Here is a 15,796-nt window from a genome sequence, read left to right as displayed (position 1 = left end):
TGGAACATCCCAGAGTGCACTTACACCTAGATGGTAGTGCGCACTACTGTGACTGTGTGACTATTCTTTTACACCACCGGCAATGTAGAGGATTTGTTTACGTCACCATCACCACACACACTTGAATAATTGTGGCGTTAGCCTTAACTGTTGGCTTTTCTTTTTGTAACACAAGTGCCTGACTTAAGCTTGGATTGCCGAGACATCCATTTCAAGGAAGGCTATCTGAACAAACACACTGCCACTCACTAGATGAAGAGCCAGGCTGCCTCCCCTCAGTCAGGATCTTTGTTTTAGATTTTGGTTGATTTGAACAACTGAACATGTGGGCTACTTGTTTTTTTCTCTTCCCACTTCAAATTCTGGCTCTTCTGTTTAAATTCACAAATAAAGAATAATCCATAGGAAACCCTAGGTCCGTCCTTAATGCCAATATAAGCAGAGCCCCAGGTACCACCCTCTCCCCTACCCCCACAAACAACTTCAACTTCATACACCTCAGGACCTGCAAGTCATACACTGTTGCTGTTCTCTTACAAAGTTTCCTAATGGTTATCAATGAAGGACCTCTTGAAATGATAAGAACCATAAGGGTGGGTCCAATTGTAACATTGGTTTAGAAAGCAGAGATGTTCATGAGAAGTTCATGGCCTAGGTGAGTGCCCCCAGCTATTTCTAGATGGTAACATTGCTATTGCTAGAAGGAGAGGCACAAAACAGGTATGTGTTGCACTTTGACTTACATTGGCTATGAAGTCACTAAGTGATAGGATTTTTAAATCTCCATTATAATTTTATGGGGCCACCATTATATATATGGTCCATCATTGACTAAAATGCAGTTATGCCAAGCATGAATATATTCAAAAGAAGTGTCATTTAATTAAAAAGAAAAAAAAATTATGATGAAGAATAAGAGAGTTGAAATGAATGGGGACAACTTGTTTCTACCTTAAGTATCTATTCTTAGCTTATTACTTCATTATAAAATTTATATTGTCATCAATGAAGTCCCAGGATTGAGAATCTTTCATAAAAGTAGATAAAAATAGCCTTTGCAGTTTTGAGTTTTATTTCCCACCCTCTATAATGTTTTCCATTTTTGACACCCTAGATCAGGAGTTCATATTACTTCAAAGCCCTGTTTATATTGGTAATATTGTGGTATTTGGGGAGTTATGCTAAAAATTTCCTTAAGTTAGAGTCCTAAGAGTAAAAGCAAATACTCACACCAGCCACATACTTACTTATGTGAAGCAAAACATTATTTCAGAACAACAATCATTGGCACAATTTACTTCACTAACATTTCCCACCAGGTTATATGCTGAACAAATGTCAGAAATGCCAACCTAAATGCTCACATTTTCTCTAAATTTTTAGTTTTTCAACATAAAATTAAAGGAAGAAAAGATAATCACAGGGCCCTGCTTATAAGGGGGAGGGGAACAAAACAGTATATTTAAATGGGCATTTTTAAGATTTAGGGAGCAACAAAGAGCTTACTATTTCCCATTTTGATCAGGTGTAATTACTGCTCTGAGAGCTTCACTCAGTGGGGAAGTCTCTGAAGCACCAAATTCTTTGGCTGATGGGCACGAGGCTTCTCTGCTGCTTTTGGAGCGCTAGGGCAGACATGCAGGCTGGTGATTTACTGAGTTTAAAATCTAAATGTGTTAAATGGCTAAAGCAAGCAAACCTTTATTTTACAACAGGATTCTATCTCTGTCTCTTTGCTTCTCCCCTTCTACACACACAGACTGCTTCTAACAAAGAGCCCATCTCAGGGCTTCTACTGGTAAGCAAGGGCAATGAATCTGGGCCATCTTCACAACCAGGAGCTGGCGATCTGTTTTAGATGAATCATTGCACTTTTATAAAAAGTCCTCATGTCCCTAGAACTCTATCCACTGAACATTAGTTCATTCCCCAAAAGTTTAAAGAGAGGGAGGGAGCATCACTTTGCAAACATCAGGCTCTAGGCATCCCCTTCCCACACACGTTCTTCCTCCCTCGTTATTCATCCCAGATTGTGACCATTTTCCATCTGGGCTTTCAGGTCTCCTTTTTAGACCACTTCTTTCTGAGTCACAATAACTCACCTGAACACATATCATTTTCTTATAGCAATTGGTGAAAACTCACCTTAGGTCATTTTCTGTTCAAATCCTCTTTGCTTAATTTCTGGATTATTTTTTCATTTTTTGTTTTTTCCAATTATGTTTTCCCCCTTAACTACATCAAGAGCACTTTGAAGGCTGGGGAAGAGGAAGAAGTAGCATCATAACATTGTGAAAAAAAATATGGTGTGGGATATATTGTGGCCCATAACTTTCTATTATGCTGTCTTAGGAAGGCTGCACAATCTCCCTGGGCCTCAATTTCCTCAACTGTCCCATGAGAATAATACCTATATCAGGTAGAATTGTTGAGAGGGTTAAAAAATATGTGTAAAGTACTTAAGCCATAGGAGATGGTCAATAAACAGGAGTGATATTTTTTTGAACCCTCTGTAGAACCTTTCATATGGTAGAGGCATAGCTGATAAAAAGCTTTTACTAACATAAGTGAACTGAAGCTGAAAAGTTGAAGTTGAAATATAGAAGAATTATATTTAAAAACAGGTACCCCCCCCCCCCAAATACTAGTAAGTCACCTAACAGCAAAATGTACATAAATATTAAGTAGAGATGATGCATATTTGGGTATTATTCTTTCTACCATTCTAAAATTTAGAAATCCTATATAATAAAAGGCTAATATGCAAATTGACCAAACAGCAGAATGACCGGTTGCTATGACATGCACTGACCATCAGGGGGTAGACACTCAACACAGGAACTGCTCCCTGGTGGTCAGTGCACTCCCACCAGGGGAGCACTGCTCAACCAGAAGCAAGGCTTACAGCTTCTCCTGCCTCTGCAGAAGTGGGATATCCCCCAAGGGGTCCTGGACTATGAGACAGTACAGGCTGGGCTTTAGGAACACTTCCAGTGCATGAATGTTGTGCACCAGGTTTATAGTTTATAATAAAAGATCATATAGTGAAAGTACACACACACACACACACACACACACACACACACTTTGGGAAGAAAGAGACTAATATATAAATTTTTATTAAACTTAGAAAGTACACAAATGTTTGACATTAATTTTCATGCCTTTTTTGCATAAACTAATAATACATTAAAACAATGAAAAGCACCATCTACTGTCACATTCATAAAGTTAATGATAAAATGACACAGATTAATGTAAAAGTACTTAATAACTATAATAATCTCATTAAAAATAAAATGAAAATAAACACACCCTCAAATATAACTTAGATAAAAGTTGATGCTACAGGGTGAGACACACCACTTAATAAGGGACCACCAACTGAATGTTTTCCAAGATTAGCCACCAGGGGCTGCTAAAGAATAGTGTTCTTGGGAAAGAGATCCAAGATGATGTTAGCCTCACCTCCTTCTAGGACCAAACTGGAATTACAACCAAAATATAGAATAATCAACCTGAAAACCAATTGAAGACTAACTGAAGTCTGACAACCAATAACCAAGGATTTACAGAAGAAGCTATGAGACTGTAGAAAGGGCAGAGACATGAAAAAAGCTCATAAATGTGGTGGCTGAGGTTCCAGAAGGATATCTCAGCTGCAAAGGTTCCCCCTGAGAAGTGTGGAATCTCAACCCCAAGCTGGGTCCCCCAGCTCAGAGAACCAGAGCTGGGAAGAGGTGCCCACATAACATCTGGCTATGAAAATCTATGGGGATTCTGTCCACCAGGGAGAGACACAGACACCCTCTTGCTGGAAAGACACAGGCACCCTCTTGCTGGAAAACAAATCAGTTTCACTAAAAAAGAGATGTTGACAGGAAGCCAGGAAGGCTGGTCAACAACCTTAATTGCTCTAACCTTTAGTTGAGATATTGTTAGCTGAAGCAGAATCTAGCTTGTTTGTCCCATGAAAGTTTCTGTTATTTCCTGCTATTGGCTACATGTAAATTTCTGTTTATGTTGCCTAAGATGTTTTCCCCAAAGCCTCAATAAAAGGGGATGGCAGGGCCAGAGCAGGAGTAGTTCTCCCACTAGAGTTGGACTACCGCCTGGCTCCCCATATCACCAAATTGAATTTCTTCAAGTCTCTTTTCATTTGTGTACGCCCTTCTCTAGAACCTGAACCCTGAATTGGAACTCTTTCTCTGTGGGCCATGAAAGAGAGTCCTATATCTGGCGCCTTAAACTCGGGGCTTCTGGAGGAGAAGGTATTTTTCACCTAACAGCGAAGGGAGAAAATTACGCCGGAAAAAGGTGTGGAAGATTCACCAGAAAAAAGGTGAGGGACATTCACCGCACTCAAAGCCCACGGCCAGCTGCAGAGTCGCGAACTGTAAGGGTGGGAACATCTTTTTCAGTCAGGCTAATGGGGAAGAATTAGGTTATAAAGTAAACTTTATTAGAATTTTTGAATGCTTAAGGAATTAAAAAATTTTTTTCAGAAAGTATTCTTTTATAACCTAATTCTTAAAGGACCAGCACACAAAAGTTCATTTGCAACCCTGGGCTCTGGCAAAGAGAAGGTAGAGAGGACAAGTCATGTGAGGAGAGACTGGGATTTGGGCTTTGGGCTAGCCACAAGGGTAACTATGTTGAGTCTCTCTCTTGCACCACAGACACCATCTTTGTTGAGTGGAGTACATCCCTCAATGTAGCATCCACCTGGGGAAGAGCAATAGCTCCACCCTCTGGACTTCCTGTAGGCCCACACTATAGAGCTTGCACCCTGTTGAGGAGTCAGCTGCCTGGGCCTGGGTATAGAAGTCTGGGAAGACTCAGGGGGTGTCAATGACTAAGTTGTGTGGTTTTGGGGTGGGAACCATTCCTCCCACTTGTGAACTTGACAAGTGCCTCCCCATCATGGGCTCTTGATGACCCCCTCCTCCTGAATCCTGGTCACTCCACCCTTTCTAAGGTCTGGGCAGAATCAAGGACAGATTGAGTTGTGTGACTCTGAACTGGGGCCCACTCCCTCCACTGTCCCCCAAACCTGACCTGTATTTTCCAGTCACAGGTGATTCACTGGCACTGTTTCACCTACTCCCAATACCAGGCAGCAAGAGAAAAATAACATCATTCCATTTGATCCTCAGAAATGCGAGTCCCTGAGAGTCACACTCATTATCACACTACCTGTTGGTTCTGGACTCAGATATTAGCAAATTCATTTGGCAAGAGGGGAGAACCAGGCCTAGCCTCAGGGGAAGAGCTGTCTTGAACCAGAGTAAGCAGGAGGCTGGTGCGGGCACTCAAATGTTGTGTCTTAGAATCTCTGGACACTGGACTCAGGCTGTGAGCTGACAACTTTCACAGCTATCCTGCCAGGAGTTGTAAAACATGGGGCAGAAATGAAAGATTCTTATCCAGCATCTGAGTCCTTTTTCTAGTGACTTCCCCTATACTGAGACTTAATGGCATCAGCATATTCTGGAAAAAGTATAAAGCAGCAGTGCAATAGCTGGACTAGAAAAGTACTTATATTCTTATAGTACACCCAGGCCAAAACCTTTATGTACATATAGAATTAAATGAGTGGTTTTTGCTGTTTTTAAACTATATATTGTATCTCATTCATGTTGATCCTAATTGAGAGTAAAATATTTGAGGGTAGGACTTTGTCAGAGTGCCTTGTATTAAAAAAAAATGTTTTATTGAATATTTGTTCAAAGTACCTTCCACATTAATTCACAACATTATCACGATACTCTTGGGGAGAGTTATTAGTCCTATTTGAAACTGAGGTGACAGACTCACACAGAGGTGACTGAATTAATGGGAGTCTGAACAACAGCAAGGATATTATTCCTTTTGTTGATGATGATGAGGCTTAAAGAGAGCCAGACACTTGCTGGAAATCCATAGCTAGACAAAGGTGGAGGTGGAGCCGACCCCTTGCTGGCACTGAACCCTCTCCACTGTGTGGGGCTTTGCAGATGAATATACTACAGTGTAGAAAAGACACGTGTAGAGTTCCAGCAGGATCTCCTAACCAGAAGAATAAAAAAGATTTTGCCGTTTCAGGCTGGCTAGAGAGGCCATGCTCTTCATAGTGGGGATGCTTGGCTATGACCATTTCTCATCCTATATAATAAAGAGGTAATATGCAAATTGACCATCATGCTCTCACAAGATGGTTGCCTATGACCAGGCTGGCGGGGGGGGGGGGGGGGGGAGGATTAGTGAGGGATGACCAAACAACTGAACAAGCAGGCTGTGTGGGGTGACCAGGATGGCAGGGGGTTAGTGAGGGGCTACCAGGCTAGCAGTGGGTGGGGGCAGTTAGGGGTGACCAGGAAGGAAGGCAAGTGAATGATTAGGAGCCAGCAGTCCAGGATTATGAGAGGGATGTCCAACTGTCAGTTTAGGCTCAATCTAGAATTGAGCCTAAACCATCAGTCGGACATCCCCCAAGGGATACTGGATTGGAGAGGGTACAGGCTGGGTTGAGGGGACACCCACCACCCCATGCATGAATTTTGTGCACCAGGCCTCTAGTTTATAATAATGAAAGTGTAATATGCTAATTAGACCAGCTGTTCTTCTGGACATCTTTCCGGATGACCTTCCAAATGAAGCTGGGGCTGCGAGGGCCAACGAGGCCACCATACTGCGAGGGCCAAGCCCATTGCACTAATTTAGTGCATCGGGCCTCTAGTACATAAGAAAAATGCATCAGCTTCCCACATGAGTGACGTTGAGCATCTCAGGATCATTGATCCTTGTCATAGAAGCTCCATCACTGGAGTTTCCAGGTGCCTCTGTCTCTGTTTTCCAGGTGCTTACCTCCTGGTCTCATTTGGTATTACAAGAAATCTCTCAAATCAATCTTCTTAAACTACATAGGATGTATGACAACCTGTGAGGGAGCTGCTGATGTTCAATTACAGGCTTTTTAAAAAATTTAATTTAATTTAATTTAATTTTTATTTTTTTAACATGTCCATTTTTTCTTCTGGGGTTTACCTGGAGAGAGAGTTGAAAAGAAGACATGTGTGGGAGGTAAAATGCCATGGTCATTTGGGAGACCTGTCTGGAGTTGCTGTTTATGATTTACTGAAAAGAAAATGAACTACATATCTATCATCCATCTTGCTGAAATGCCAGGCATGTGCAGCTCCAGCAGTGGAGAGGGCCTGTGGGGATCCTTGCAAACCTCTACTCTGGTTTGAGAGCCATGTATATGCTGCAGAGAAATGAAACTCATGGTCTATGGGCCAGCAAGGAATTTTCCTGGGACACACAAAAATATAAAACTACAAGAACCAACTCTTAATTTTGGCATTAAAACTCTCTTCTCCATGATGCCATAAATGAGGTCCAAAAGTTCCAATGGGAAAACACAGCTCATATTACCAGTATGTTATATCAATGTCCATGTATGTGAAACTCTATCAAGGATTTGCTATAACTGTGAATGATACATGAAAGGAGTAACCCAGAGTAGGTGGAGTTACAATGTGAATATTATCATTGATTTTCAATGAACAACCCCATTTTTCTTCTTTACTAAAGACCTGACAGACAGTGGAAAACATACATCCAGCTGAAGAACAAAAGACATGCCACCTTTCTCTAACAAGAAAAATGCTCAATATTTGTCATGGAGGGAAGGCCTCTTTGGCACCTCAAAAATGTGTTTGTAGCTTAATTCTTACAGGTGGATAAACAACAGCCACTTCAGTGGCTGTAAAAGGTTGTTTAAGGTTGACAAACAGTACTAGACCAATATGAAATTCAGATTGGTCCGTTACTGCCAGTGGTAGCAATCTGGTTAGGAAAGAGACTAAAATCACTAGTAACTGAAATCTAGTCATCTTGTCCTTTATTAAAACAGATTGGTAATCAGTTCTTTCTGCTGAAAGCTTTAAGCAAAAGAGATCTGAGCAACAGAAAAGGACAGATCGGGTTTCTTACACTGGGGATTAGGGGAGGGCAGATGGGTTCATAAAAGGCCAATCCTCCACACTTTAAGGTTCAGATGATAAATAAAACCAGTAGACATGGTTCTACTTAACATTTCTGATTTTCTTCTTTAAATTAGCCAGGAATTTGGCTGGCTCATTTTCTTTTTCTTTCTTTCTTTCTTTTTTTTTTTTTTTAAATCCTCACCTGAGGATATTTTTCCATTGATTTTTAGAGAGCATGTGAGAAAGAGGGAAAGACAGACAGAAATATCAATGTGAGAGAAACATATCGATTGTTTGCCTCCTGCATGATCCCCAACCAGGGCCCAGACAGGGGAGGAGCCTGCCCTTGACCAGAATCAAACCCAGGACCCTTCAGTCTGCAGGTAGACACTCTATCCAATGAGCCATACTGGCTAGAGCCATTAGTCCATTTTCTTATATGGCATTTTTACCTTTTCCATTTATAGATTCCATTTATAGTTTCACACATTTCCATATGTGAAACTTAAAATGTCCTTTGGGTTTTTAATATGCTAATACACAATATTTAACCCTCATTGGTCAAAGTTCAATCCCTAACCACGCACTAACCCCCAAACATGCCTTGGCTACCTCAAGGTGAATCACCAAAGTCTCACTGAGACCCCAGCTTTTACTAGCCACTGTTCCAGGTTGAGGGGAGGGAAGCTCAGCTATACCATGGCCAATAACACACTGTTCCGGATGGCCCTGGAGCCTCTGGACATGTACTTGCTGAGAAGGAGCCAGCTCTGCCTGCATTTCTGGACACAACCCAGGGAGCAGGGAAGCCTCCCCAGCCCCATCTGCCCTGGGAGCACTGGGAGGGGCTCTGTGGAGATGCCCAGGCCCATCCCACTAGCAGCAGCCCTGTCTCCCTGAAAGGCAGATAGTTCAGAATCTGGCTGTCTCATCTCTGCAGTGCAAACAATCATGGGCTCCATTTTCTTCAAAAACTTCACCTTCAAAATGTTCATTTATGTCCTTTTCTTTCCTTTTGACACAATTTTCCCTTTTGGAATCAGGTTACTAAATCATTCTTCCCAAACTAATTTCTTTCACAGGTCACTATAAACTTGGCTCCCAAACATGCTGCCAGATATTTCATGACCTTCTGAAAAGCAAATGGGAAACCCAAAGTAATACACTCATGTGTGTGCAAACACACACACACATACACACACACACACTCTCTCTCATATACACACACACACACACACTCACACTCACACACACACACACACTCTCACACACACACACACACACATACACACACACACACACTCACACACCCCAATGTGACCACCCTCTGCCCAAACTAAGAGCCCTTCAACATTCATCAAATGTGGCCTCACCTTTCCAAAGAAGTGCTGAGTGGACACAGCGAGCGCCTGGAAGCCACAGATGGCCCGTCTCAGCTCCCGCTGCACAAGGCCCAGCTGCCTGGCCTGCTGTTCACTCCTCTCCTTCAGCCGCTGAACCAACTGCCTCTCGGCTTCACGGGCCTGCAGGTCCGGCTTGGGAGAAAAGCCATGTCGGGGAACTGTGCTCCTCTGCTTGGGGTATCCTATTTAAAAAAAAAAAAAAATAGTCACTTGTGAAAAAACCATGCAGCCCCAAGGGGACAACGCTCTTTATTACAGGATTTCTTCAAGAGCAGGTGGCCAACAAAGAATGGTCATGGTTTGTCACTATCAGTATTAGAAAGAAAAAACAGACAGGGACTTAAAATATTTGCTCTGCTTATGTGGTTTTAGGTGCAAGTTTCATGCTTGGAAAAAGAGTCACAGGCCAAATTGCCCAATTCCTTCCAGCTTCCTCCATTTCCTCCAGGTCTGCTTAGAGAGATTAGAGTAGATGGTTTATATTCAAGGGAATTACTCTTGGAAAATGTCTAATGGGAAATAAATCAACCAGTGTAGGTTAAAGTCATGGTTGTAAGGTAGTAACCTTTTAATTGAGCATCAGGGAGTACTGCCCACGTGCCCTTGCCTCCCTTTCTGTAGTCATCTAGTGACCCTTTCTTTGATGTCTGATGCAAGTCATGCCTCTGATGGCCTCGGCTCCAGGGTTTTCTGGCTTTAAATTTCTACAGCATCAATGTCCTCCAAAATATTCCCCCAGGTGACCACTCACACCACCTCCACAACTCTTGGTCCAGTCCAAGCCGCTCCTCTTCATCTCTCATTGCACAGATTATAAAGGATAATTTTTATAAAAATGGAACATCTCATGGCTTGTGTTGACCCTTTCTTCCAATTATTTTCCACTGCAGTAAGACAATGCTCATTCCTTCCCCTGGCCCAGGAAGCCTCTGAGATCTGGTTCTTGACAGGCAAATGCTGGGGCATATGAACGGGCAGGGTGATGGAATGCAGGGAAAGGAATGTGAAACTCTGCCTGGGGTTGGGGACAGGATGGGGAAAGGCTTTAAGGAGAAGTTACTATTAGGCTGAAGCTTAGAGGCTAAAGACAAGGTCCCCAGGAAGAGCACAGACAAGCACTGTATCATGGTCCAAGGCCCTGGGTAAGCCAGGGTCTTCCTCAGAGCTGCTGTCACACCCAGAGAACATCTACTTTGCATGATGTACTTACTTCCCCAAAGTGCACTCTTTCCTTTGCCCAAGTAGATCCTGGGGCACATGACAGACACTGACCACACAATCACAAATACCTTTAATACCTCAAACATTCCTTTGTCTCTTCTTGCTCACCTTCAACATACTATGGAGTAACACATAAAGCAAATCAATACCTGATTCAGACAGAGCAGAGAAATGGGCTTGGAACACACAAGTGGCCTCATCTTTTAAGGAGAAAAGGTGGTTAATTGCTCTAACTACTTCTGATTGGTAATTTCACGGTATCCAAGACAGTTTTAATGATATCTTCCTCCTATTAAGAAATCATCCGAGATTCCATTGTGGCCTCACATATGACATATCTTAAACTGGATGGCTTAAAAGAATAATAGAATGTGAACTTATTGCTTCTTTAAAGCTGTCTTTATGACAGTAACATACATAATATTCCAGAAAATTCACTTGCACATTGTAGGAAATCAATGTTAATATGTACTTGATTTCAATATTCTCAATACTGAACATAAAAGAAAAACAACTACCAACAAATTATGTGAGATTTACTGTGTGTATTAAACTCTAACACACAGTCTAAGACCCCAGTTGGGCTCTTTTCAGATTACTGTTTGCCATTTTATTGCTATGGCTGGTGTTTTCATCAAACACTCCAGTGTTGTAATTATTGAGGTACCAGGTGCCTGACACTGATACTATAGGAGATATTTCTTTTAGAAATCTGAAGGAAATCATAAGCACACTTCTAGCTCAATGAATTAAAGCTATGAAAAGCATAGTTTTTTTGTGCTCTTGAACTAATGTGAATAAATGATGAGATAAATTATCCAGACCATTTCTTTCATTGTATCTTACTGAACTAAATATGCCACAGTGAGTAATACCTCAATATCTATTTGTATAGTTTCACATATACAAAGTACTTTTCTCACCATGACTTACTTATTTACAAATGCTCAGGACATAGATCATGCAGTGTCTTGATTCCCCCAAATGCTTTCCCCTGTAGGCCTGGTCACCCCCAAATGCTTTCCCCTGCAGGCCTGGTCATCCCTAACTGCCCTCCCCTGCTGGCCTGGTCACCCCTAACTTCCTTGCCAGCATAGTTGCCTCTACCTGGCCTCCCCTGCCAGCTCAATTGCCCCTAAATGCCTCTCTTGCTTACCTGGTAAGCCCTAACTGCCCTCTCTTGCAGCCCTGGTTCCCCCCAACTGTCTTCCCCTTTAGGCCTTGTTCCTCCCAACTGCTTTCTCCAGCAGGCCTGGTTCCTCCCAACTTCCCTCCCCTGCTGGCCTGATTGCCCACAACTTCCCTCCCCTGCTGGCCATCTTGTGGCAGCCATCTTGTGTCCACATGAGAGCAGCCATCTTGTGTGTTGGAGTAATGGTCAGTTTATATATTACCTCTTTATTAGATAGGATTACTATCAATATCATCATCATTATCATCATCATCATTATTAGGTTAGCAAGTATATATTCAACTAGGGGTCCAGTGCACAAATTCCTGCACCAGTGAGGTCCCTCAGCCTGGCCTGTGGGATCAGGCCAAAACTGGCTTTCTGACATCCCCTGAGGGGTCCTGGTTTGCAAGAGGGTGCAGACCAGGTCAAAGAACGCCCCCCACCCCCCCACCCTCCCACCCCCCATGCTGAGAAGGGAACATGGGAGGGCTCCAGGATGTATCTGGACCATCTCACTCAGCCAGCCCATCTGGCTCATTTGGCCAGACCCCAGCAGCAAACTAATCTACCTGTCAATTGTCTGACCCCTGCTGGTCAGTGCATGTCATAGCAAGTGGTTAAGCAGCCTTAGCATATCATTAGCATATTACGTTTTGGTTGGTTGAACGGCTGACTGGTTGACCTGACACTTAGCATATTAGGCTTTTATTATATAGGATGGTAAATGGACAATACAAAATGATTTCCTGAAATTCTATTCTTGGTGCTTAAGGAAATCAATGTTTGCCACCCCAAAATATGCCTTTTGGAATATTGATTATTTTAAGCTGGCTTTTATGGAACAAAAGACTCAGAAAGAACCTTTGACCCTCTTCCTTTACCCATCTATGTCTAAAGAAATGTAGGTAAAGAACCTGCTCCAGGAAGTGAGCCATAACCAGATAATTGCAGTTTAATCTGAACCAGGTGTGATAGACAGGGAGGGAGTAAGGTCCCTTGGCTCAAAGTCCTCTCTATGTCCCATTGTTAAAGTTGGCTCAGGACATATTTGTTACCAAACATTCATTTCCATATCCATCTGAGTTTCCCTCCTTCCCCACTTTCTCCTTAGTTCAAGATGACATTTAAGTCTCAACTGCCTAATGTTTTTTTTTTTGGGTCTCATACCTTTTGGCACCCTCAAATGTACATCTGTAACATAACCTTCTGACATTTTTTCTCATGTTGACTTGATTATTAGCCCAGCTAGAAGAACTTAGAAGGTGGGGGAAAAGTTATATTTTGGGTCCCCACAGTGCTTACTTGATATTGATGTTATTACTACACTGAGGCTGGGTGCATAAAATTCATGCACAGGTAGGGTCCCTAAGCCTGGCTTTCCGGCTGCTGGCAGGGGCCTTCCTTCATTCCGTGTCACCCACTGGTGGTCAGTGCATGTCACAGAGAGCGATTGAACTCCCAGTTTCCTGGCCAAACTCTCAAGGGGACATTTTGCATATTTGCGTTTTATATATATATAGACTTCATTTACAGACTCAATAGACTTCTATTGAACACCAGTACACTCAGTCCACATTACTATTCCTAGGATCAACAAACAAACATTTGAGCTAAGATACAGGCTTCCCTGAGAACATCAGCTTTTGGTATCAACACACCAAGCAAAAGTTTAGCTGATTTGTGGCACAAAACCAATGCTTGCTTGGGACTCGTGGCTGGCTGCACATGTGCCACCCAACCAACATCCCAGCATAGAGTAAGGCTCAGAGTGCAGTGCAAAGACTGTAGGAAGGAAGCATGGGGAAATAAGCTGAGACTGTAGGAAACACGGAGAAATAGGCTGGCCATGGAGAACTCTATTGCTTTTAGAGGAAAAGGGTCCTGCCCTTTTTAAACATATCAGATGAAACCTTATCTAGGTCTAATCAGGATTTTACCATCAGTAGCATAGTTTTGGTCCTCACTAAACACAGTGTTCTTTCTTGTGCTGTCACTTTTTGATATGTGTTTCTTTATCTAACATCATGAAGTATTACTCTGTCACTTCCCTGCCTGCTCTATGAGAGGCCATCCCCAGATGGTGTGCAGCAACAGCTGCCCAGGCTCACCTATGGTCTTGGGGATGGGGAACTTATGTTGAAAAATGACTGACACACAGCCAGCTTCACCCGTTTCATTCAAATGTAAGGAGGATTTTGTTTACTTCTGCTGTCTTCTCTTAAAAGTTAGCACATAATGAAGCTAAATAATCTGTTTAGGAAGCAAGATGAAAAACTTGTGGTAGCAGTGAACACAGGGGACGTGTAGGAGTGAGTGGTTGGCACTGGAGGGGATGCGGTGATGGAGGCTCTCTTCTGACCTCTCACACACATTTCCCCGGGAAGAGCCACAATGCAACTTTAAATGAGAGGCCCACTATGTCCTCTGAGGACATGTCCAGATGCTAAAAAGTTTTGTTCTCACTTCCTTCCATGTTCCTTGCGGTATTTACATTGCTTCCGGGGTAGAGGAAGGTTCCCAGCAGGCAAGCATGCCCCTGACCTCCCCCTGCAGTCAGGCAGCACAACTTACATGTGAGTGTTTAGGATCTTTTTAAAAAAATCAAAACTCTGGCCTCCCACACTTCTTCTAATTTCCACTCAGTTGAACTAGGGCACTGACATTAGTGAATGAAGACCTTCAAAATAAGGTCTATGATGGTTTTAGAGTCTTTAGTTGAAGTGAAAAAGAGAGTAGAAATAACAGTGCTTTTACTGTTTGCCCCATGGAAACTTCCCAGCTGTTGCAGAAGCTTATCCTCAGTGCTTCTCTTTGATATGAAATATAGGAGTGGAAATGCCGTGTCTTTCCATGACCTACAAACAGATCTGATTTCATAAGTATACTTCATGCTATGTGCTTTGGAGGGGACTAAAATGCTTGGCAGCTTTTACTGAGCACCTACTGTACTCCCAGGATTCTTAGCAGGTAAGCCCACTGCTGATCTTTTCTCCAACGTCTCTGACCGATCTCATGGGTTCGGGGACACATGCTAAATCTAGAACATCCTGTTATCTCAATCTTGCCCCAATTACAATTTCTCTGTTTCCATCTTACTGGCTCCATAATTCTTGTCAGGGGCAGGGGGACTATGATAACTGCAGTGAAAACTGGCAACTTACAGGGAAAAGCCAGTAACCTTATATTCTCACAAGGTTGAATACAAGCCATGTGCGTGCAGAGGCTAAGCATTGGGGAGAAGAACAGCCTGTAAAGTGGAAAGGGAATATTAAAAATTCATCTGAAGCCATCTGGACACTATCCAGGGATTCTAATGGATATAAATCTTGGTTTAATCTTAAAGCTGGAAGTGTAACTGACATAACAACGAACAAAAAGCAGCATAGAAACCTGTGTATTTATACCAGAGAAGGCCCATGACCATAACACTTTCAAACAAGAAAGAAGAGAATCACAGGATACAACTTTGATAGCCTTAGGAAAAGCACTGCTTGAGAGTGGTCAACATCCTAACAGAAGCCACCCTGCTTCTTGCAGACTGGACCTCATACATAATGGACATCCACAGAGCACGCAGAGCGGTCTTCCCCAGCAGCTGGTGAGATGAGCCCCAGGCTAATCGGGACCTTCCTAATGCAGCTGGCCAGCAAGATCCAAAATGAGCAAACTTTCCAAGTGGCATAATTTTGTCCAAGAAAAAAGCTCAATAATATTTATAGAGATAAAGATATCTAGTACTCAACAAGGAAAATTTACAATGCCCGGCATTGGAAAAATCCTCAGACATGCAAATAAACAGAGATATACAGCCCATATGGAGGAGAACATGCCCTCAATGGAAGCCCACCAAAAAATGATACTGATGATTAAAAACTGTTACAACTACATTCCACATGTTCAAGAGTCTAGAAAAGCATTTGAATATATCAAGTAGAAACAAAGAAGATAAGGAAAAAAAGACCTAAGTAAAAATTCTAGAGATTAAAAACTCAAATGTTTGAGGGGATTAGGTCAATTATATACCATCT

The 15,796-nt window shown here is 42.5% G+C and overlaps 1 protein-coding gene across 4 annotated transcripts in view; it reads right to left on the bottom strand.

Annotated features, from left to right (window-relative positions):
- The window catches only part of MTUS2 (microtubule associated scaffold protein 2), a 467,760-nt gene that overhangs the window by 90,016 nt on the left and 361,948 nt on the right, over positions 1 to 15,796 (bottom strand). For all 4 annotated transcript variants that reach the window (XM_045588480.1, XM_045588479.1, XM_045588478.1 and 1 more), the window contains exon 8: positions 9,344 to 9,555. In XM_045588480.1, coding sequence (XP_045444436.1) covers positions 9,344 to 9,555 — 212 coding nt within the window. The remainder of the gene's footprint in view (positions 1 to 9,343; positions 9,556 to 15,796) is intronic.

The sequence above is a fragment of the Pipistrellus kuhlii genome, unplaced genomic scaffold (genome assembly GCF_014108245.1).
Source record: "Pipistrellus kuhlii isolate mPipKuh1 unplaced genomic scaffold, mPipKuh1.p scaffold_m20_p_3, whole genome shotgun sequence".
Taxonomy (NCBI): Eukaryota; Metazoa; Chordata; class Mammalia; order Chiroptera; family Vespertilionidae; genus Pipistrellus; species Pipistrellus kuhlii.
This window is presented reverse-complemented; position numbering and strand designations above follow the sequence as displayed.